The 22,012-nt window shown below is 43.6% G+C and overlaps 1 protein-coding gene across 1 annotated transcript in view; it reads right to left on the bottom strand.

The window, feature by feature from the left end:
* Positions 1 to 22,012, bottom strand: part of efl1 (elongation factor like GTPase 1) — an 83,064-nt gene that overhangs the window by 1,992 nt on the left and 59,060 nt on the right. Inside the window, exons 18-22 of the mRNA XM_084057628.1 lie at positions 10,727 to 10,859; positions 10,205 to 10,322; positions 9,825 to 10,029; positions 8,679 to 9,214; positions 5,186 to 5,370 (exon numbers count right to left, since the gene is read on the bottom strand). Coding sequence (XP_083913754.1) covers positions 5,186 to 5,370; positions 8,679 to 9,214; positions 9,825 to 10,029; positions 10,205 to 10,322; positions 10,727 to 10,859 — 1,177 coding nt within the window. The remainder of the gene's footprint in view (positions 1 to 5,185; positions 5,371 to 8,678; positions 9,215 to 9,824; positions 10,030 to 10,204; positions 10,323 to 10,726; positions 10,860 to 22,012) is intronic.

Raw genomic sequence — 22,012 nt, 5'->3', positions numbered from 1 at the left:
GCTCAGAGCAGTTCACAGCAGCTCTGAAGCAGTGTGCTGTGGGGCGCTGGGTGATTGGGGGGCGGGGGGTAGGGGGGGGGGTTCACTACAAACTCTTTGTCATTGTCTGGTGAGTAAGCGTCTGTGGGTCGGCCTGGAGATAATGCCTAGAACTGGCACTAACGAAATTGGACAGACAACTTTTAACAAGGCCAAGAGACAATGACTGGGTGACAATGCGCTGGTAGGGGGTCTATATGCGCAGACATGAATATGTGCGTGCATCGAGGTGCTGGGGTGATGTCCAGCATTTAAATGGTGACAGGAGGGCATGGTACACATGTAAGGGCCCAGGGTCATGTATCAGCTCTATTCCATCACAGCCTGTACTCAGACCTAAGGGGCTCTTTATTGCCAATTGTATGAGGTTCATACACAGTAAAATCCTCAGTGTTAATTTATCCATTAAGGGTCCATTTGGTTGCATTTGTAATTTGTCTCTTAGAGTTAAATGAACACGTAGGATTTTACTGTGGACATATGTTCCATCTTAAACACAATGAAGACAACGTGGTTACATTGCAGTGCAGGCGTGGGCGAGTGTGTGTATGTGTTGTCAGTACACTGCAGGCTCTCATTAGTGAGTGCCAGGGGCTCTCGGACACTCAGCCAATTAGAACAAGCGACCTGGAACGGACACCTCTTGATCTCTGGCCATACTTTGCGTGTGCACACGCGCACTCTCTCTCTCTCTCTCTCTCTCTCTCTCTCTCTCTCTCTCTCTCTCTCTCTCTCTCTCTCTCTCTCTCTCTCTCTCTCTCTCTCTCTCTCTCTCTCTCTCTCTCTCTCTCTCTCTCTCTCTCTCTCTCTCTCTCTCTCTCTCTCTCTCTCTCTCTCTCTCTCTCTCTCTCTCTCTCTCTCTCTCTCTCTCTCTCTCTCTCTCTCTCTCTCTGGTGATGATATCATCAAAAGAAAAAACGAAATTACCTACCTGGGCTCTATCTTGGAGGCTGACCTCTCTGGTGACAAAAATGCTGAAAAAACGATCAAAACGGTCCACAAAAAAACACGCTATTTGCGGAGTATTGATCGTAAAGTCAGTAAGAAGACTCTGAAGACTCTTGCAGTGGCCCTCATACAAGGTCATTACGATTATGCATGTACTTCATGGTATCACAACACCACCAAGGCCTTAAAAACAAGGCTCCAAACATCCCAAAACAAACTTGTAAGGCTACTTCTTGGCCTCAACTACAAAATCCATCTAACCCCTGATCATTTTGATAGGATTGGATGGCTTAGGGTTGCGGACAGAGTACAGCAACTTGCTATGGGCCTGGTCTTCAAGATATATCACAACATTGGGATCCCCCTGTATTTGTCAAAATACTTCCAAAATGTTAATGATGTCCACGATCACAATACCAGAGGCAGCTCCACAAACCTTGTCCAACCCTTTTTTGGCTCAACAAAGGGAAGTAACTCGTTCTCATGCTATTCATCAAAAATGTGGAACGCCCTACCAAAAGGAGTAAAGGAGTGTAAAACCCTACTCTCTTTCAAAACAGCCCTAAAGATACACCTTCAGGAGGCTGCAATTGGAAAATGGCCCCTGTCTAAGTCCTAACCTAACCTACCCCCCTACCCCCCCCCCCTCTCTCTCCTTCTCCTTTTGTACATATTTCTCACTCTTCATACCAGTAACCTGTAAACTGATTGTATGACATTCTATAGTAGTTGTGTATATCTGTCTGTCTCTTATATGTCATCATGATTTGTGTGCATGGGGAACTCATTTGAAACAAGCTCTGTGCTTTTATGAGTCTTCCAGTTTAGTAGACCTTGTATTGTGAATTTGTACTTCCATGTACTGTTGTTCTCATGTCTTACTAAATAAAGTACATCAATCAATCAATCAATCTCTCTCTCTCTCTCTCTCTCTCTCTCTCTCTCTCTCTCTCTCTCTCTCTCTCTCTCTCTCTCTCTCTCTCTCTCTCTCTCTCTCTCTCTCTCTCTCTCTCTCTCTCTCTCTCTCTCTCTCTCTCTCTCTCTCTCTCTCTCTCTCTCTCTCTCTCTCTCTCTCTCTCTCTCTCTCTCTCTCTCTCTCTCTCGGAACCACAACTACCAGAAATGACTAATTTTACATTAACAGGGACAAATAAATTAATCAGAGCCCCCCTACAATCACCAGATGGTTGACTCATTCTAGCAGGTTGGATCATACCACGAGCTGGGTATGGGTGGAGGAAGTGCAGATGGGGATAGAACAAGATACGAAAGCTTTAAATACTCCTCTCAGCTGGTACACAGTAGTGATAAATTAACTCAGAAGAGTACAAATGGAACCAAATGGACCTGTACATTTGGTTCCATTTGTACACTCTTCTGAGTTAAATTATCACTATGGATTTGACGGCGTGGAGTGCAAATGAGGTCTCTCTCTCACTAAGATACAAAGGCTGTATTGAAGGGATTGAACAACGTGCGTGGCTCCGTGCACCACTCTCCACTGTGTCCTGTCAGAGGTTTTCTAATTAGACATGAAATTGAATTATTCCACCTTTCAAGCAAGACACACACCAAAAGCTGTGCACACATGCACTTTAGCCAATTTATGGTTCTCGTTTTTCCATGTCTACCGCGTATGCTGGTTAATGCTCTGCTGCGTGCATATGTATGTGTGTGTGTGTGTGTGTGTGTGTGTGTGTGTGTGTGTGTGTGTGTTTCTGTGTGAGTCTGAATTGTACCCACGTGGTTTGCAATGAATCTACTGGGTCGCAGAGAGACACATGTAATGAGGGGCAGCGTGTCTGTAATAGTAGTCACCCCTCGTGCATGCGCATGCATGTGTGCCTGTGTAAACAAGGGTTGTTATGGGAGAGATGGTATAATCATGGTGCATTTGGCCATTACATTAACAAAAGAATGGGAGTCTGCATGTTGATATTGTTGTTGTTAATGGTGGTTTCATTTCACAGTGTCTCTGTGCCTTGGCTTACAGGCAGCCTCATCCGTTACCCCAACTGACACCATCCATATGGCACGTAGGCCATTGTGGCGTGCATGTGCATGTGCATGTGCATGTCGGGTGCTAGAGGGAGCCGGGCGTTAGGTAGAATACTCCAAAGCACATGTGGTGTCTATCTCCGCTTTGATCATGCCAGGCTCCCTGGAGGAAATCATCTCATTAACCAGACAGCCTAACTGACCCACAGCCAATCCCCAGGATCTGTCTGGCACAGTGTGTGTGTCTGTATGCATGTGATCTGTAGACAGGGTTAATGCAGCAGGAATTCACTGCAGTCCACTGGGGTCCAAAAGTAGGAAAGTAAGCGTAACTCCTGTGTGTACACACAAAAGTGCATGTACATCATTGTGTGTGTAATGTGTGTGTGTGTGTGTGTGTGTGTGTGTGTGTGTGTGTGTGTGTGTGTGTGTGTGTGTGTGTGTGTGTGTGTGTGTGTGTGTGTGTGTGTGTGTGTGTGTGTGTGTGCGCATATGTCTTCAGATGGTCTGGAAAGTGTAGAAACAGTTCAACTACAGTCAATAAGACCAGTAAGGAGAAACCCACTGATTGGTAAAGAAGGCTAGGCAAAACCTAGCATATGGCTGGACCTCTATGGCAATGTGTCAAGTTGTAGGCAATTGTTTATAGGGATAGTCAGTAGTAGTGTCAATAAAGTGAATTCTGGGATATGAAATATTCATCTGCAATTTTATGTAGTGGTCTGTGGTCCAAGTAATATTTGCTGTTAAAGACTTCATAACATGGCTGGCAACCATATTTGATTATACACATCACGTGTTTCCTGACCAGTCTTCCGCTAGGCAACTTTTGGGCAGGCCACCGTGACCGGCAAGATCATGTTTTATCTGCCAAATAATATGTTTATTGGCCATCATTTTATAAACGTCACGTGCGTGTTTGTAGATACAGTGCGTGCATGTGCAGTAAACCACCCAACTGATCATTGCACCTCATGCAATCTGTTCCTAAAGCATTACCAGCGGCGCTGATCAGCTGATCAGGAGGAGAGAAACACAGCTGTGAAGCCTGATCTACGCTTCGTCGCATGGCGGTGTTGCACATCGAAAATAGAAGACCTACAAGCTCACAACGTGGTGCGCTGGGACGCGTTGTGAGCTTGTATGTCTGATACGTTCGATGTGCCACACCATCATGCGACAAATAGGCTGATCTAGGAGGGAGGCATGCGTTAATCCGACAGACCTTTTCTCCGACTATGTGGCATCCGCGTGCGGTTAGGGTTAGGGTGCGGGTTTGGTTCGGGTTTAGTATTGGAAACGTCGGAGCGCTGCGCTGTCGGAGGAATGCGCTGTCGGACTAACGTACTGCACCCGATCTAGGATCAGATAACTGCAGCGCAACTCGGCAGCAGGCTGTCGGGATCAATGTAAGCTAACATTTTTGTAAACTATGTATTGCAATGTTGTGTTATATTATCAAAATAATAATAGTCTAATGATGATAATATAAGAACAAAGTATTTTTCAGCCGGCCATGGTGTCCGGTGATGTTTTTATTTAATGGTCAATAATGTTTTTTTACAGTCAATGGTCGATATATACCGCCAAACAGAAACCTTGTTCCTGACATGTCACGTATATTGATTGCCGTTTACAGTAGCTAATGGGACTCCATAAAAGCAGGTGTTTCCCCCGGGGGCATTGCCTTAAAGATCGTGCTTGGACTTGTCATGCTAAGCTAGGCTAACAAAAAATCACACCCAGTGTGAAGAGAGTAGTGCCTTTGAATTAGTGTAACTGGTTGCATCCTCGTGTTGCAATCAGCTGCAGCTGTTGAGGCCGTGCTCAAACGGACGGACGGACGGACGTACAGACCCACACACACAGTCAAGTGTAGGAGTGGCTGGCACCACTCAAAAACAGAAGCCGAAACGTTGTTTAATAACCAAATGTAATAACCCGAGCTAAAATTAATTTTATCATCATTAAATGAATGAAACCTTATTTACAGCACATTGGAAAGGGAATGGTCTAAACAAAGACACATCACAGTTATGGTGTTACATCAACATAACATACCAACATAAATGAAACCCATGACACAACTCTATACATAAATGTCCACAACATAATGCCTGTGTAAATCTAGGTGTGAAGGCCATGTGTAGTGGCCTGGACATCTAGTATATAAATATATACTATACTGTATTCCTCTCACCTCCCAGTGGCTGAATATCAGCTGTGGGCTGGCCAAGCCGCTGGTCCTCTTGCGCATCTCGTCTGCAAATCCAAAGCTTTCCGCTACGGGGAGGACAGCGTTGATGATGAACATGTCCGTCCCTTCCTTCATCTCCTCATGGAGAACATGACCCTCTCTCTTCCCAAGAACCCCATACACACGGCCTGGTAGTATGAAAGACATACACACATAGAATAAAGACACACAATAACACACACACACAGACACACGCGCGCGAATAGTTACTGCTGAGGCAGTCACTAATGGGGATCTAAAATAAACAATACACAATAAACAATACATACGCTGCTGTCATGGAATAAAGAATAATAGTTGTAATTACAAAGTTATAACATAATAATCTAGACAGGAGTCACCACTTGTACAACCATGTTGTGGAAAAGTTTTTTTTCCTTTTTTTTAACACTATTCCTGTACTTCTACAGAAACCTTCCATGGTGAAAAATAGACTTTGATCAACTACAGTATGCATCAAGGAGAGACTCTCACCATACACTGATGTCAACTGAAAGAGACATTCTCTGTGAACCTGATTTCACGGATATAATCAACGACTTTGCCAGATAAACAAGACAAAAGCACTTCGAAAAGTAGAAAGGCCTTTTTATTTGACCCTTTTGGTTCATTTGATTAATTGTGCAGTTGTAAATAGTTGGCTGATAACAGCTGTTAACCCATTAAACTGTTGAATTGTTTAAGTTAAAGCACCCCTGCATACTGAATGCCAGTGGTTCTCAACCTGTGGGCTGGGGCCCACTGGTGGGCCGTGAGGGTATAACACAAAGATACTATTTTTTTCTGTAAAACCTTGAAAATGTGTTTTCTTTGTGATACCAATAAATAACAACTTAAAGTACACCATGTTAGTTCCATTGATCCAAGCGGGAACACAATCGATTGATCATCATCCAAATAAACATGCTCTGAAAATGCACGCGGCCGCCCACCCATCTGACTGTTAAGTGGTCAGATGGGTGGGCCGCGAACACTTTCAAGAAGACAACCAGTGCTGTATACAAGGCCTTAAACAGACAAACATGGGGTAAAATGCACACGCACACGCATGTGTATTGCCACAGAGGTCCAACACACATGTACTGCGGATGATGGTAAAAGAACAATTAGCCAAAGTGCTGGGGGAAAGAGTGTAAACCGTTTATATGTGGCCCCTGCCATTTACACACAATCTAATGGAGGAGCTATTGATTATATCTGTTTATACACACATGATCCAATAGCCCTATTGACAAGTTCTATCTATACACAGTAAAAGTCACAATGTTACATTAACTCTGAGAGTTTAATAATGGACCCACACGGATCTGTATGCTAACCATGTTAGTCCCTCCCTATAGATTAGCAAACATCTCTTCTCACGTAAATCAATATGAGCCATACTATGTATGTGTGTGTGTGTAGAGAAAATAGGACCTTCACTAAATGCAGGATATACACAAATTATGGATGCACTGATACAAGTACACAAAGAGACCATAGCATAACATGGTGATTGAAAGAAGACTTTAAACTAGCAACTGGAAGCGTATAGTATTTATGACATAGTGTATTAAGGTAATAAAATCAATTGTAAAGTTTGTCCAAAAACCCATCCGCTTGAATAGAGCCTAATTGCTTTTGCAACCACCAGTCGTGAAACAGCGGTGAAACAGCGGTGAAACAGCGAGACTACAGGCCATTCATATGAACTGTCACACTTCCTATATTGCCTCAATTTACAAGCCGGATGCTAGCCCCTTTTTTTCCACTAGAAAATGTTTGAATTTGACCTGAATGATACTGAACAATGAATTCAGCAGATGGATATTGACAGGGAAAAAAAGCAGTATCCATACCATCCTTACACCAACCGGGCTGGGGTAGGGGTACAAATAGTCCTAGGATTTGGGGAAAATGCCAGGCAATAACTCTCTTTATCAGTATGCTCCGTTTCGGCTGACAAAGCACTTTGTCTAACGAGCTCCTGCGGCTGCTAACAAGCCTGGAGATATTGTTTACCAACATGCTAAACGGCATTTCAAGCCTCATTTTCATCTTAATAGCTTTCAGAGGACGCCGATTTAGGGTTGTTGTTTTTGGAGCATTAGTCAAGGCTGAATGGTGGAAGGTGCCGGCTGGTGAACCATTTGCACTGCCACTGAAATGATGCCTTTAGTTTAGACATTTGGGAGGCCCTGCTCTCTCAGTAAACGTGGGGGTGGGACCGGAGTAGACAATGGATAACATGACTAATACTTCATGATTTTATTAATATATGTGGTGCAAATAACAATGGCAGGATATGCTAGTGTCATATAAAGGCAGGAATACACCAAACCGACATCGGCGTTGATAAGTGTTGTAAGGCGCCTGTGGCCGAAAATATGTTAGGAAAGGCGGTGTGTACACTGTCGTGACAGGTCGTCGGGTGTAGTGAGGCGTCGCTCGCCGACCGAACAAGCTGAGTCGGCTTTCGACTGTCAGTAGCAGCGGGGTGGCGGAGAGGGGGCAGAGAGCGGGGGTAGAGCTCTCTGGTTGGCTGTTTGCAAGGAGCGGTAGGCTGTATTTCTTTCCGTGACAGTGCTTGCAGTAAATGTATTTTATCTGCATACAGCGCACAGGCTGTATGATAGGCTATATCGGTATAGCACGCTGTTTGCTCAAAATGCAGCCATGCGGCAGCGCGATGCGCACACAGCCATCAACTAAAGATCAATATATTATGAATAGCAAGAATAGAAAAAATTGGAACAGCGGTTTGTCATTTCTATTCACTCACCACATTGGACACAGGCTTTGCGATCCGTGAAGTAATCTAGCACTATCATCATAATCGTCAGCATTTTTGCATTCCTCAAACCAAATTCATATAGTTATATTTTATTTCTTACGCTGGGCACTCGAAAAAATACTGCTGCCCTAAGACACTGGAAACAGAACTGTAACCCATCTTATGTCAAATGAGATCATTTGAGTTAAAGGGATAGTTCCCCCCAAAATGACTTTTTTTAAAATCGATTACACCCCCCATGGAGACTTGAATTCATGGAGATTATTTTGCTTTTGTCGCATTCCTATGCCAATAATTTGATGACCGGCGGCGGCTCTGGTAGGAGACTCAAAGCGTCAACTTTGCCTACCGGCAACACTAGGATCTTTCCACCGGTCATCAAATTATTGGCTTAGGAATGTGACCAAAACAAAAAGAATCCAAGTCTCCATGGGGTGTGTAATTGATAGAAAATAAGTCATGTTTGGGTGAACTATCCCTTTAAGTGCAATTTCAGAATCTCTATTTTAGATTGGTAAACAACCCTCTATTCTCCTGCACAGTAATATTGTGTTAATTTAACACTAATGGAACCCTTTGGACCTGCAGTACATTGGGTTCCATTTGTACACTTCTGTGTTCATATTTCCTCAATGTGTGACAGCTGTGTTTGTTGACTCTTACCCAGCACCTCAGCAGTAGCCATGATCTCACAGGTGTACATTGCAGCCATAAGTCTCTGGGGCTTGGCCTGGAAGGCATGGCGACACGCCTCCTTCATAGCAGCAATCAGCTGGCCAGACACAGGACCATAGCAGTCCACAGACCCTGGCTCCACCCTGCGTTTAGCCTGATTCTCCACTGCCGTCATGGCCTCTGCCTGGGGAGACACCTCACCCACTCCCTGGGCTTCCCCCTCATTCTTTGGCTCAGCCTCATGGGACATGTAGTCTTCCACCATAGAGTCCTGGTTCTGAGGATGGCACAAGGACTTCATGTCCCATTTCTCTACTGAGAAGCAGACCCCCATTAAGGGCTCCTCGCACATGGGACCCGACCGAGTGGCCAGCTGGAAGCCGCTGACAATGCTGTTGTCAATGTCTCTGAGAGAGGTGGCCCGGCTGCCAAGCTCCCCTGCTCTCTCTTCTCTGTCCAGACACTGCCACACAGATGGCCTCTGGTAGCCCTCAACACTGTTCAGCAGGATGTTGGGTCCATACCTGAACACAACAAGAGCAACAACGTTATTTTAAAGCAATGTCGAACTGCCTGGGCATGATATAAGCCCCAATATTGTCAATCTTCATCTGTCGGACGACCGGAAGTGGTGATTCCATTCACTGTCATTGTATGGCGTAATTGCTTACCTATAGATTTTTGAGTGAATGGAATCACTATTCCCAGTTGTTCTCTTCACAAACCACAGAAGAAACAGATAAAGATTATCAAGAATATTTGAACTTGTATCATGCCAGTTGCTATACAACACAAGGTTGTGCCAAAGTTCCACATCGCTAAAAAAGGATCATATACAGTGGACTGACATATTTAGCTTATTGCCAATGACTGACTGCATACTTGACGTTACTGATGCATACCACAGTTTGTTTGGTCTTCGATGAAGCCCATTCATTTCACTACGCTATGAAAATCATTTTATCTTGAAACGTGCTTCGCATAGGTAGCGCTATATACACTAAATACAAGAGTACAGTTTTTTTGTCATAGTATGGTTGCATTTGAATGCATGTAAAAGTGCGGCTTGATTAGAAAAGTCTACTGTATCCGAAAATAGACGACACAAAAATAAAGTTAGCGATAACTTCATACCCGCGTGGTCCGAAGGCCCATATGTGCTCCACTGCATTCCTCCACTTCCTCCCTTGCAGCAGGCTCTCCAGCTGGGCTTTGAGTCCTGTGATGGCCTCGAGGGTCCTGGGGCTCACATCCATGGTCCTCCCCTCCCTCAAAGACAGATTAACCTGCTCCAAGGTCCGCACCAACTCTGAACTTCCTTCCAACAGACGGGTCACCTCTAACAGGCAAAAGAAAAAGATCAAATTGATAGAACAAAAATACTGACGTGGACCAGAGGGATGGAGAGAATGAGGTATATGGTTTTATGTGACACAAAATGTTTATCAAAAGCAAATATTGAAATACGGAAGAGCAATGCTTTGTCCTGGCCTGTGTGTGTATCCCAGTCTTACCCTCAGGCAGGGGGATGGCGCGGACCCCCACAGTGGCCAGTCTGTTGGGGGTAGTGAGGGTCACCAGACCACTGGGGTCCAGATGGAGTGTGTCAGACAAACGTGTCTCCTCTTTCACCTAGTAAGACACAAGTGTGTACACACATATTTCACACCTATTTCCCATAATATTCTTAACTATGTTCACCAGCTTGATAGCATCCTTAACTTTAAAGAGTTCACTCTTCACCCCCAAAATGACTTTTTTAAAAATTGATTAGTCACCCCATGGAGACTTGAATTAATGGATATTTTTTTGTTTTTGTCGTATTCCTAGGCCAACAATTTGATGACCAGCAGCGGTTCCAGTAGGAGACACAAAGAGTCCTACCGGAACCGCAGCCTACCGGTCCGCTACTGGTCATCAAATTATTGGCTAAGGAATGCGACAAAAACAAAAAAATATCCATGAATTCAAGTCTCCATGGGGTGACTAATTGATAGATGGAATTGTGGAATTGTGTCTGTGTGTGTTGCTCTCACCTGGTGAAGAGCAACAGACACCTTCTGCTGTTTACCCAGATCCTCGTTGACCATATCCACCTTTGGAGGACGCACCACTGTCTCTCTGAAGGGAATGATGGGTTCTGATGCGCTGATCTCTATCTTGGCGAACCTTCACACACAAAAGTAAAGCTTTTGTTGTATATGATGAACACAGTTCACTGGGTGGAAAATTCCTCCATTTAATCAAGCAGCATTAACAACAATGGAAGTATTTACCCTGGGGAAATAGATTTAGTTTCCAAACTATTTTAAAAGGAATGATAGAGGAATAAATCTAAATACAAAAAATACAAATATATTTGTATTAAAGATAATAACACCTTTTTAGGTTCTTATCTCTAAGACCCTAATCTAAGAACATTTCTAGTGTTACACTAAATGTCCGATATGGTAGGTTATTTAGTCCGAAATTCCTTTACCATCTATGTGCTATAGCTATAGAGATGACACCATTTAAATTGAAATTCTTCTACATTCTCTAGTTTACTTTACTTGTACATATATTAATGGGATCCCTGAACTCCAGTTGAGAGTGTATTAAATTGCCTTTGGGCTCTGCTTTACTATCTCTTCCACTAAGAAAACAAAACAAAAAGAGCTTGGAGGAAGCATCGCAGGTACCGTCCATAGCTTTAGTCATAGCCTCCAGGGTACAACAAATAAAACAAAACAAATCCAGAAAACATAAAGAAACAGAGGAAGCTCAGGAAGGCAGAAAGAAAGAAAGAAATGGATATGCGCTGGTGTATACATACATACATACATACACATATATATACTGTATATATATATACATACACACGCACGCCACACACACACACACACACACACACACACACACACACACACACACACACACACACACACACACACACACACACACACACACACACACATAAATATTCACTATTTTTGTGCAACACTTTTGTATGATGAAGTAGGGCAATTCATTTACGAAAAAATGTAACAAGTTGAAATATGGAGATACAAGGTTTGTGCCCGACAGCAACGATATACTGTATAGATGTGTAATACACACACACACACACACACACACACACATATTAGTCCTGTAACCTTCAGCATGTGCTTAGTAGGGATGCCACCGAGATCTTTTGAATATCCGCTTTCCCCAACTGTTAGCCGTTTATTAGTGTTTTTATGTCAAAGAATGTTGCCATGGTTACGGCTGCCCAGTTGTGGGATGGCCCCGCGAGGTATGGAACGAATGATAGAACTGCGCATGCATCGAATCCACAGACCCACTGTGTTACACGGGACGCGGCATAACCCCACGTTTGCAACTACTTTCGCCTGCGCACTTCACCGGGTATGGACTAGTCAAAGTAATTTAAACTGTAATGTAGAGGAGCTCTTCTCTGCCTCTCTCTGTCATACAGCAGTCTCCTCAACTCCGCTTCTCTTATACTCGTGCTCGTCTCCCTGAACTCGTTTTATATTTCGTCACGCGTCGAGCACAAGTCGATCCGCAAGCCCACGTCGCCGATGCACGTGTGGGCTTGTATGTCAGCTGTGTTCGCTGCGGGACACAGTTGTACACCGAAGCGAAAACTAGTTAAGCCAACTTATGCACAGACATAATAACGCAGTGATTTCAAAGCAATGGGTCACAGACGAGAGAGCGATAAACAACGTCAAATGTGCGCCACAAAACATCCATCCATGACCGTCTTTAGTTCACTGCGGGGATGTGTCGTTGTGTTGAAACGTGCATTTGAAACCATGGTGCTATGCTACCGCTAATCACAAAGATTGGATACGTGTATGATACACAAACCGGTCCTATAAAACATTACTACTCGAAAAGTAACTATGAGGAGGCTGCACAAGATCTCCACAAAAGTTGACTCATCAAAAGCATACACAGCACTCAACACGTAATGTTATGTGACCATGTGAGTATAATATACTAAACTAAAAACATATACTAATATAGAATAGTCGAATAAATCTTCGCCAGGGCAGTAGAATATTCAAATTTGATTTTGAGCAGTTTCTGGCATCTCTAGTGCTTAGGTTATAAAAAGGCAAGGAAAAACAAGATAAACCATCCCAGAAAGAGGAGTGAGCGAGATTTAAGAGCCTTTTTATATGTTGAATAAAATTGATATTAGAGGAACCATGGTCAGCCAAACATACTGCAATATATTCCACCTCACATAATTCATGCCATTGCTCCATCTCTGCTTTAAATCTGTCTTGAGGACATTACATCTTTATAAACCACACAGGAAGAGACTGGACAATATCCACTCTGCAAATAGTAACACAACCAAATACAGTGGAAATTCAGTCCAGTACCACACACATCTCTATCCTAGTTGTTGGGCAACTACTGTTGAAAACATACCAAAATGTAAACAAATGAAAAATCTTTTTTTTTATGTAGCCTTATTGGGAGTTTATGTGAAGAGAGAGATTATCATCTCAGGGAATGGAGGCAGAATGTAGCCCTGTACAGTAAAATACTCAATTAATGTATCCATTAATGTATCCATCGGAGAGTATAAAATGTAAGCACATGGACCTGAAATGAACACTGAGGATGTTACTGTGTGAAAAGCTTGCATGAATAAGACTTGTCCCCGGGATAGACAGTGTCATCTCAGGACAACACATGGCTGCTCTGCAATATTGTTTACACAGACACTCTGACGGCAGCTCTGCAGCCAATTTGGCATCTGGTCCAAGCATGAAGAGACAACAACGATGACGATGATGGTGCCGTCAACCGAGGTCAAACTAGCTCATGAACATACTCCTTTTGCCTTTCCATGTAAACACAGGTACAACGCTACAAGCAGTCATTTTGTTTGTTGACACTTGTCAGTTGTTTCTGCTATTTCAGTCATGTGAAACAAAATGAGCCCTCCCTACGTGCATCACGAGCGCTCCCTCAGCATGCCTCAGGCAATCACAGCGATTAGGGGCGGGGTTTTGAGGACAACCGGTTTGGGAATCACTTACACACAAGCCAGTCACTTGCACCAATTAGTAACAAAACAAAAACACCACACAGCCTTCAGTATGCCTGGCCTGCCTGCGTGTGTGCGTGTGTGTGTGTGTGTGTGTGTGTGTGTGTGTGTGTGTGTGTGTGTGTGTGTGTGTGTGTGTGTGTGTGTGTGTGTGTGTGTGTGTGTGTGTGTGTGTGTGTGGGGGGGGGGGGGGGGGGGTATTGACCAACACAGATGCTCCTGGCTGACCCAGGGGTCAGTGGGGCATTACTAAAAAGGTCTATGTATATGTCTCTGTGTTTTAAGCAGACGCTGGGCTGAGACAGCATTATGCTCCTCTTAAAACACTCATTCACTCACACCCACCCACTCCCCACACACACAGACACGCACGCACACGCACACGCACACGCACACGCACCTGCATCTAATCCAGTTAGGGACAAACAATCCAAAAACCTGGACATAAAAAAATAGTTAATCCCCCCCAGCCGCTGTACTTTGGTTTCTAATCCTTCTGCAGTTCATATTGATTAGAAATATGTCACATGCACACTGACCATTTATACAAAGCACACCATAAAAGACATGATGGTACTACACACCCACTGCTTTTGTGTGTTGATGCATACACTAACAGCTATCATTATCCTTAACATCTATATATATATATATATATATTTAGCATGGATCTGAAACATAATCTAAAAACTCGATTGCTAATTCACACTACTTGAAAATATGCGTCACTTGAAAACTGCACTCACCCACTCTTGTGATGTTTATTTTAACGAGGCCCTTGAAAGTTCTAAAAACATGACTTTGCATACAGGAAATGGGTTTATTGCGGTGACATTAAAATGAAGAGCAATTTAGAGGTTTCCTGCAGCAAACAGGCTTAGTGTTGGAGAGCGCGGGGAAACTGGCAGTTGATCTCTCTCGTGCTCTCTCTTTGTTTGTTTCCGTATCTCTCTCTTTAAACCTCTCTCTCTCTGGTGTGCTGAGTCATGCACTAATGACATTACACACAACCACTTAACGTGCCCAACTTCAGATGACTTGGCGGTTGACCCACTTCTGAGGAAAAGTAGACAAGGCAACAAGAGCAGTGTGTGAGGCCGTGGACAGATACGTAGAGAGACGAAGACAATAAGACAGAGAGAGAGAGAGAGAGAGAGAGTGAGTCTGAGTTCCCCTCAGACCCCTGATGCTATGATGTCAAAGACTTGTGTCGCGTGAGTGTCTGAGCAGGGCTGACCCCATTCTGAGCTCAGCGTGTTGAGTGGCCACAGGCCAGGCTGGCTGTGAGTGATGTCACAATGGGGTCAGACGGGTATCAGTGCAATCAGAGCTCCAGCGCTTTCCACCCGCCAGCCAGCCAGCCAATCAGCTGGCCGGCCAGACAGCCTCTGCCCCGTCCTGCTCTGATCTCTGCCTTGACTTCCTGTCGTGCTCCCAAGCTGTCTGGCCTAGCTCTAAACATAGCAACGCCATTAGATATGGCCCCCTTTTTCAGCTGGAATGCCACAAATATGGCGCACCAGGCAACGGCATGGAATCCAGGTACAAACTAGAACACTGACATGATAGATGGTAAACTGTAACTCACTCCCAAATGAAGCACACACCAAAACATTTAATTGGTAAAGAGCTGACTATGAATCAAATGATTTTAGATGTCCTTGTGGCCGAAGCATTTTGACGTGTCACAGGAGTGCAGGAAGCAGTGCAGTCCAATTTTAAGTGTTGACTTAACACTTGTGTGTGTGTGTGTGTGTGTGTGTGTGTGTGTGTGTGTGTGTGTGTGTGTGTGTGTGTGTGTGTTCTCCATCCCCACCACCTTTGCTTTTACTGCATCTTTTGGTCTGATGTCTCTGAAATGTGTTTGATTTGAACTCTCTGAACTTGGCTCCCCCTTCCATGTCTGATGTCAAGCACTGCTCACAGTTACAAGGCTTCAGTAATTACTAGTTGTAAAAGGAACAACAGCACATCTGAGAGTGCAGAGTCAGTATTCTGTGTGCGCTGGAAGGGGAGTCAGATGGATAGTTATACAGACAGACAGAGAGCAAGACAGAGTAAAGTGATTTTCAGTAATGTCTTCTGCAAGCCTTATTTCACAATTATACTTTTAGACATTTAGCATGCCTGTTAAACGTCTAAAACCTAAAGCCTTATTCATAGTGACATACAAGTATGAGGTTGTAAAGCTACGAATAATTGTAAAAAAACAAATAAAAAAAATATGGGCAAGTTGTCAACAAATCCACTTTGGAAATCCATTTTCCTTGGTGCAGTTAAAAACATGTATCCCAAAATCTCCAGTGTATCGCCCTCTTCCTGGATGTCTTTTTTTATGGACCCAAAGAAGAAACGTGATGATTCTTAAAATTAGGATAATTTTAAACTGATTTAATTGTACATTTATTTTATTTTGGACATGACCGAAAACGAGGGATTGTTTGTGCTCCCTTCGTGTGTCTCAGCCAATCACAGCGGTTGGGGTGGGGTTTTCAGGACTACTAGCCAGTGTTGCCAGATTCTGTGAGAGAAACAAGCAACCAGGTCTAGGAAAACCAGCCCAAAAGCAGCAACTATGGGCCACATGAGCACTTTATCATGTACATCACAACGCTCACAACGCGTCGCGATGCGACGCGTTGTGAGCTTGTAGATCGGCTATTTTCAAATAAAATTTTGCGGGGAAATTATAATAAGCAGATCTGGCAACCCTGCTACTAGCTTGGGAACCGCTTACACGCGCTTCGACCACCCAACTTCCATGAGCGCAGCAGGGTAGCCTGGGTTCCCACTCACCAGCACCAGTGCACCCATTTATACCTCTGAAAATATTTGAGAACCACAGTTTAAATATATATATTATATTTCTTTTTGGAAACAAGCCTAAATAGGCAACTACACTTTAGAAACAAGCCCAAAAAAACACAACCCGCAACTACCAGTTTTTAAGAAACTTTACAGAAAAAGAAGCCCAAAGTCACTTATAATAAGCCAACATGGTAACACTGATTGCAGGGGCTAGGGAAGGTGCAACAACCGTTTCTCTACTCGTGCTTTGATTCACTTCACTACCCCACGGCTATCGACGGCTCTACCGGTCGGGACACGTAGATAGCGGCAAGGAGCTATCTACAACAGGTTGTCGGCAGGTTGTCGGCAGGAGCCGCTTTCCAACGGCTTCCCGGCCAAGTCGGGCCGATATCGGTGCGGTGGAGAGTTGGCTTTACACACAAAATAAAGGGACGGAGGATGTTTGTGTTAACAGAAATTGCTACCTTTGCCGGAACAATTACTGCCACACTTTTCAGAGGTTTCATGTGTTAAAGCACAGGGAATCCATCACTATCTGATAGTCTATTTGCAGTCCCTGCAGGTGTTTGTGAAGAATGGCTGGAGATCACCTGGAGCTACCTTTGGAGAATTGCCAACCCTCTTCTACCAAGTAAAGATCAGGTAAAATTTTCATCCTTTCTTTTTTTCTCAAAGTACAACACATTGTACCGCTACAGTCAGTCAGCTGACGACTGACGTAGGTCGTAGTGTTGTTGCACAATGTGACAAGTAGACTCAATTCAACACGAACAGTTGGACAAGGTGGATAATCACGATTGAAACTTTTTTCCCATTGCACAGTGTGACATGACACGATCGTTATCGTGGAGTTTGCGAGCAACTTTAGACAACCAACTAAATCCAGTGGAGTTCCTCCAGGTTATGGGATATAAACTGCTGACGGGCCATCCCTTCTAGGCATGAGAACGACAACGATAAATGTGTGCGGGAAACATCTGACAGTATTTCCAACTAAGAAGCAGTATTTTATTTTTATAAAGGCTACATGATTTGTGACGATTGCCATTTGGGACCTCAGTGCTCATTTTGGGAACTGCTTCCTTGAAGGGTATGGGAATGTAAAAGTTGCATGTGCAACAGATAAACAGAGAAAAGTGTCAGAGCCAGAGAACTTTAAACCCTGGATACATAATACATATCAATATGAGGGGCTGGATAATCAAAACAGTATTGTGAAAAATGACATGGTGATACTCAGCTGTATCACTGTTTTTGCACAGCCTGTTTTGACAAAATGGCAACTTGTGGGCATGTTGACTAGTTGGTGACGGTCCGTCTCCTTTGGCCAAATGGAATGTTGATCTTTAAATGCTTAACAGACAAACATGCACCACAAGAACAATGTTGGTAGTTAGTAAGAAATACATGTATCAACTACAACACAAGTTACATACTGACTTTCATTTCACCAGGCATTTACTTGTTGCGCTTGTACATCTTGTTTATGGAGGTGGTTCTGTTTTATGATGTCATTCACATAGCACCATGAGCTGTGATTGGACAACTTTTGAGAGGACAGACAGTGTATATACACTACAGACAAATGCTGTTCTAGACAGCCATGGGATAAAAAATAAAGGATTAGCCCACACCCAATTCCCTAAAGCCTACAGTGATGAGTAACGGCACTGAGGTCAAATCAGGTCTGAGGTATCAGCCTGAAAGTCAGTATTCTGAATCAGTATTGGCAGGGAAAGAATGAGTATTGATGATGCATGCCTGGTAATAGGAGAAAGTAGTTGAGAAAGACTCACTCTCAATCTATCCATTATCTCACGTCAACAGATGTGGACACGATGTTAGCCAAGGCTGTGAAGAAATCCTGGCGTACACTGGCAGCTTCAGCCTTAAAGGGATATTTCACTTTCAAAAAAACTTTTGGTCATTTTATGGTCTACTCAGGCTTTAGTGAGCCCTCCAGACCGTTTTTAAGTTGCTTTATTCAGTATTTAGATATTTGATATTCATTTTACCAGCCACGCCCCCTTCCTATACAAACCCATTATAACTTAAAACTCAATTTTTAACCTGTTTAACCATCAAAAACACCCGTCCTTGGTTCTGGTGACTCACCCTGCCCTCCTAATGCGTGAGGGGGCCGTGTTTTTTTTATTACTTTTTTCATTTATTTTTAATATATATTTTTTGTATTTAATTTTTTCATTTTCCAAAAAAATATATTAAAAATAAATGAAAAAAGTAATCAAAAAAACATGGCCCCCTCACGCATTAGGAGGGCAGGGTGAGTCACCAGAACCAAGGACGGGTGTTTTTGATGGTTAAACAGGTTAAAAATTGAGTTTTAAGTTATAATGGGTTTGTATAGGAAGGGGGCGTGGCTGGTAAAATGAATATCAAATATCTAAATACTGAATAAAGCAACTTAAAAACGGTCTGGAGGGCTCACTAAAGCCTGAGTAGACCATAAAATGACCAAAAGTTTTTTTGAAAGTGAAATATCCCTTTAATTATTCTAAAAAGAAGATACACCTGACCCCACTGTTCCCTTGATGGAATATAGGCTTCTCTGTGTGGATCTGTGTCGTGCATGTCAATACGCACATTAACAAACATAAGGAAATACAGTTAAGACACAGAAAGACATGGGCACACAAACAAATCTGAAATCTATGATTTTTGGGGCGGTGTAGCCGCCCCCTATAAGTGAGTTTTGGACACCGACCAAAAAATGTGTGTACCCCCTAACCCTTCCATTGTTAATGCAAATCGATACTTTTTTCATATCAGCCAATCACATTACAGCTAGTGTCATCACCACTAACTGTAATGTGATTGGCTGACTTTGTTCAGGACTGTGATTGGCTAGCGAAACACATGACACATGTGCAGCCCTATGAATAGCAGTATGGACCAGTATGAAAAGTCATGTATCCTTTTTTTAAAGTGAGTCATGTTGTGATGACCACACACCGCCCACTTCACACTGGGTGTGATTTTTTTTTATTACTAGACGTTTTTGTCTGAGTCATGGTGTCGGGGGCCCGTCTGTCTGTGTTCCTTTTGTGTCCGTATAGATGGCTGTTTCTGTCTGTCTACCCGTGTCCCTTTTATGCCCATATATGGAGATCTCTGTATCTGTCAGTCCATATCCCTTTATGCCCATAAATGGAGTTCCCTGATGTCATCCGTATACCCATATATACCATATTTATGTAATATGCCCATATATTGCCATATATGGGCATATCAGTTCGATCAGCGGTTCTGGACAACTGGATATCCGAACTACTTGGCGGAGGGCATCGCACTCCCTTGAGTCCTTGCCGCTGATTTGTTTGCGTCTGATGCGATGATGTCGTCATGATGATGTCACAATGATGTCACAATGATATCACAATGAGTCATAGTGACGTGGTAACTTAACTTAACTGGTAACAGTATGAATTTAAGCTGCTATGAAGCAGCAGCTTCTTTAGATTTGTTTAGCTTGTAGGCTGTGAAGCAGCTGCTTCTTTTCTTGATCAGGTTTAGATTTTTGTAATGACCATTATTAGGGTGGATGCGTATTACATCTCAATCCCTTACCCCACACCCACTCACTAGTACACGTCTTCTTCTTGTTAATGCTGTGCGTCAACAACACACACATTCGTAATATAACGTTATCATTTCAGCAGCAGTGCCTGCAGCAACACTATTTTGACTTTCATAAGAATTGATTCATGGCCCTGCCCCCACCGAGAGGACTGATCACTGAAACACTTCCCCACTAGTGATGAGCGGGCTGACCCGTAACCCGCGGGTCCCGCGGGTCAACCCGCGGCGCGGGTGGTCGAGTCAGGATTTCAATTATTGCAATTATGCGGGCTGCGGGTGAGCGGGTCAGCCGCTCTCACACGCAAAAAAAAAACAACAACCCTATTTTGAAAAACATGCTTGTTTATTTAGCCCATGACAATGTTGTGCTACTGTAGACATTTAAAGCGACTTTGGGTACTTAACACATCGGGTGCCAGCATTTTTTCATAACAACTTACCGTGGGTGCCAGCATTCTCCCCATTGACTGCGCTTTGCTGTTTAAAGCTTCCGCGTGCGTTACAAGCAAATCCACGCAAAAAAAAGCATCGATTCATGTTGTGCCATGAGGCTGGCTACAGCCTGGAACAATAACATTGCCCTCGCGGGTTACAACGGGGCGGGGGATCGCGCATCGCGCATGACCGGTTTTCCCCACAGGAAACAGATTCGGAGATATAGGCGTTTCAAAGTAGGAAATAGACAGGAAGCGGATGGAAAAAAAATTGTTTCCGGTGAGCGATCTGGCACTTCCTTCGCAGGATTACAATGGGTGCTCCCAGAGCTGCTCTAGCCCCGCCCGCGCGGAGAAAAACGAAAAAAACAAAAAGACTAAACTCACGGTTCAGACCGTGTTCGGCACCGAAGCTTCGGAAGCGCCACTATGTAAACACACGGTTCAGACCGTGTTCGGCACCCGATGTGTTAAAAGAGCGCTATATAAATCTGAGCTATTATGATGATGATGATTATCTTTTTGTTCCCACCGCGGGTCACGGGGCGGGTTGAGCCATAGATGTATACATGGGTTCGCGGGGCGGGTTGAGGCGGGTTGGGTTCATGAAAAGACCCGACCCACACATCACTATTCCCCACAGAGCATCTGTCTTAATTTTCTTTTTACATATTTCCCCAAATCTGTAAACGTTTTGCCAATCATGCTCATCAATCATGCTCATGACACAAGGTGACTATGGATTATGGGTCTGTCAAGAGTATGACGGCCATTTTAAAGCCGGTATATACTGTGACAGAGAGAGAGACATTGAGAGAGACAGACATACCAGAGGTCAGAGAGTGTTCAAGCTAGATACGTAGATATGACACATTTTAAACCGGTGTATTGATATGTTGTCATTTATCCATTCTATACAACTACAGTATCTGTTTGGCTGAATAACCTGTCTTATTGCCTGCATAACCACCAGCCAGTATTACTTGTCAGTCTGCCAGCATCTTATAAAAGGAGCATGGCGAGATGGACAGAGACACAACAGTCAACATGTAATCACTGCCGCATAATGATGCTGCAGAGATTGGAAAACAGCAGGCACATGATGGCTTGGTGTCTCCCCGTTTATCACAGGCATTAGATAGAATGCCTAGAATAGAATTTCAGTCTGGAAATCTGAAAAATCATATCACATACACAAGACTATTGTAAGAGTAAATAACCACAAATATTCACTGTTGAATGAATGAGAACTGATGCAGATGGAGCAACGTGTTTCCATGCCCTATTCGTCATATTTCGTTGCTTGGTCAGGTACCTTTTGCATCCATGCTGACACAGTGGATGCACTTTCGTGTCATGTTATCATGTTGATGATGACGAAACGATCATAAGAGAGTCCCACCCTATTGGCATGCAACTCA

Source organism: Gymnoscopelus microlampas (genome assembly GCF_963454915.1).
Source record: "Gymnoscopelus microlampas genome assembly, chromosome: 1".
NCBI lineage: Eukaryota > Metazoa > Chordata > Actinopteri > Myctophiformes > Myctophidae > Gymnoscopelus > Gymnoscopelus microlampas.
Note: the sequence above shows the minus strand (reverse complement) of the source record. Positions and strands in the feature narration are given on the sequence as shown.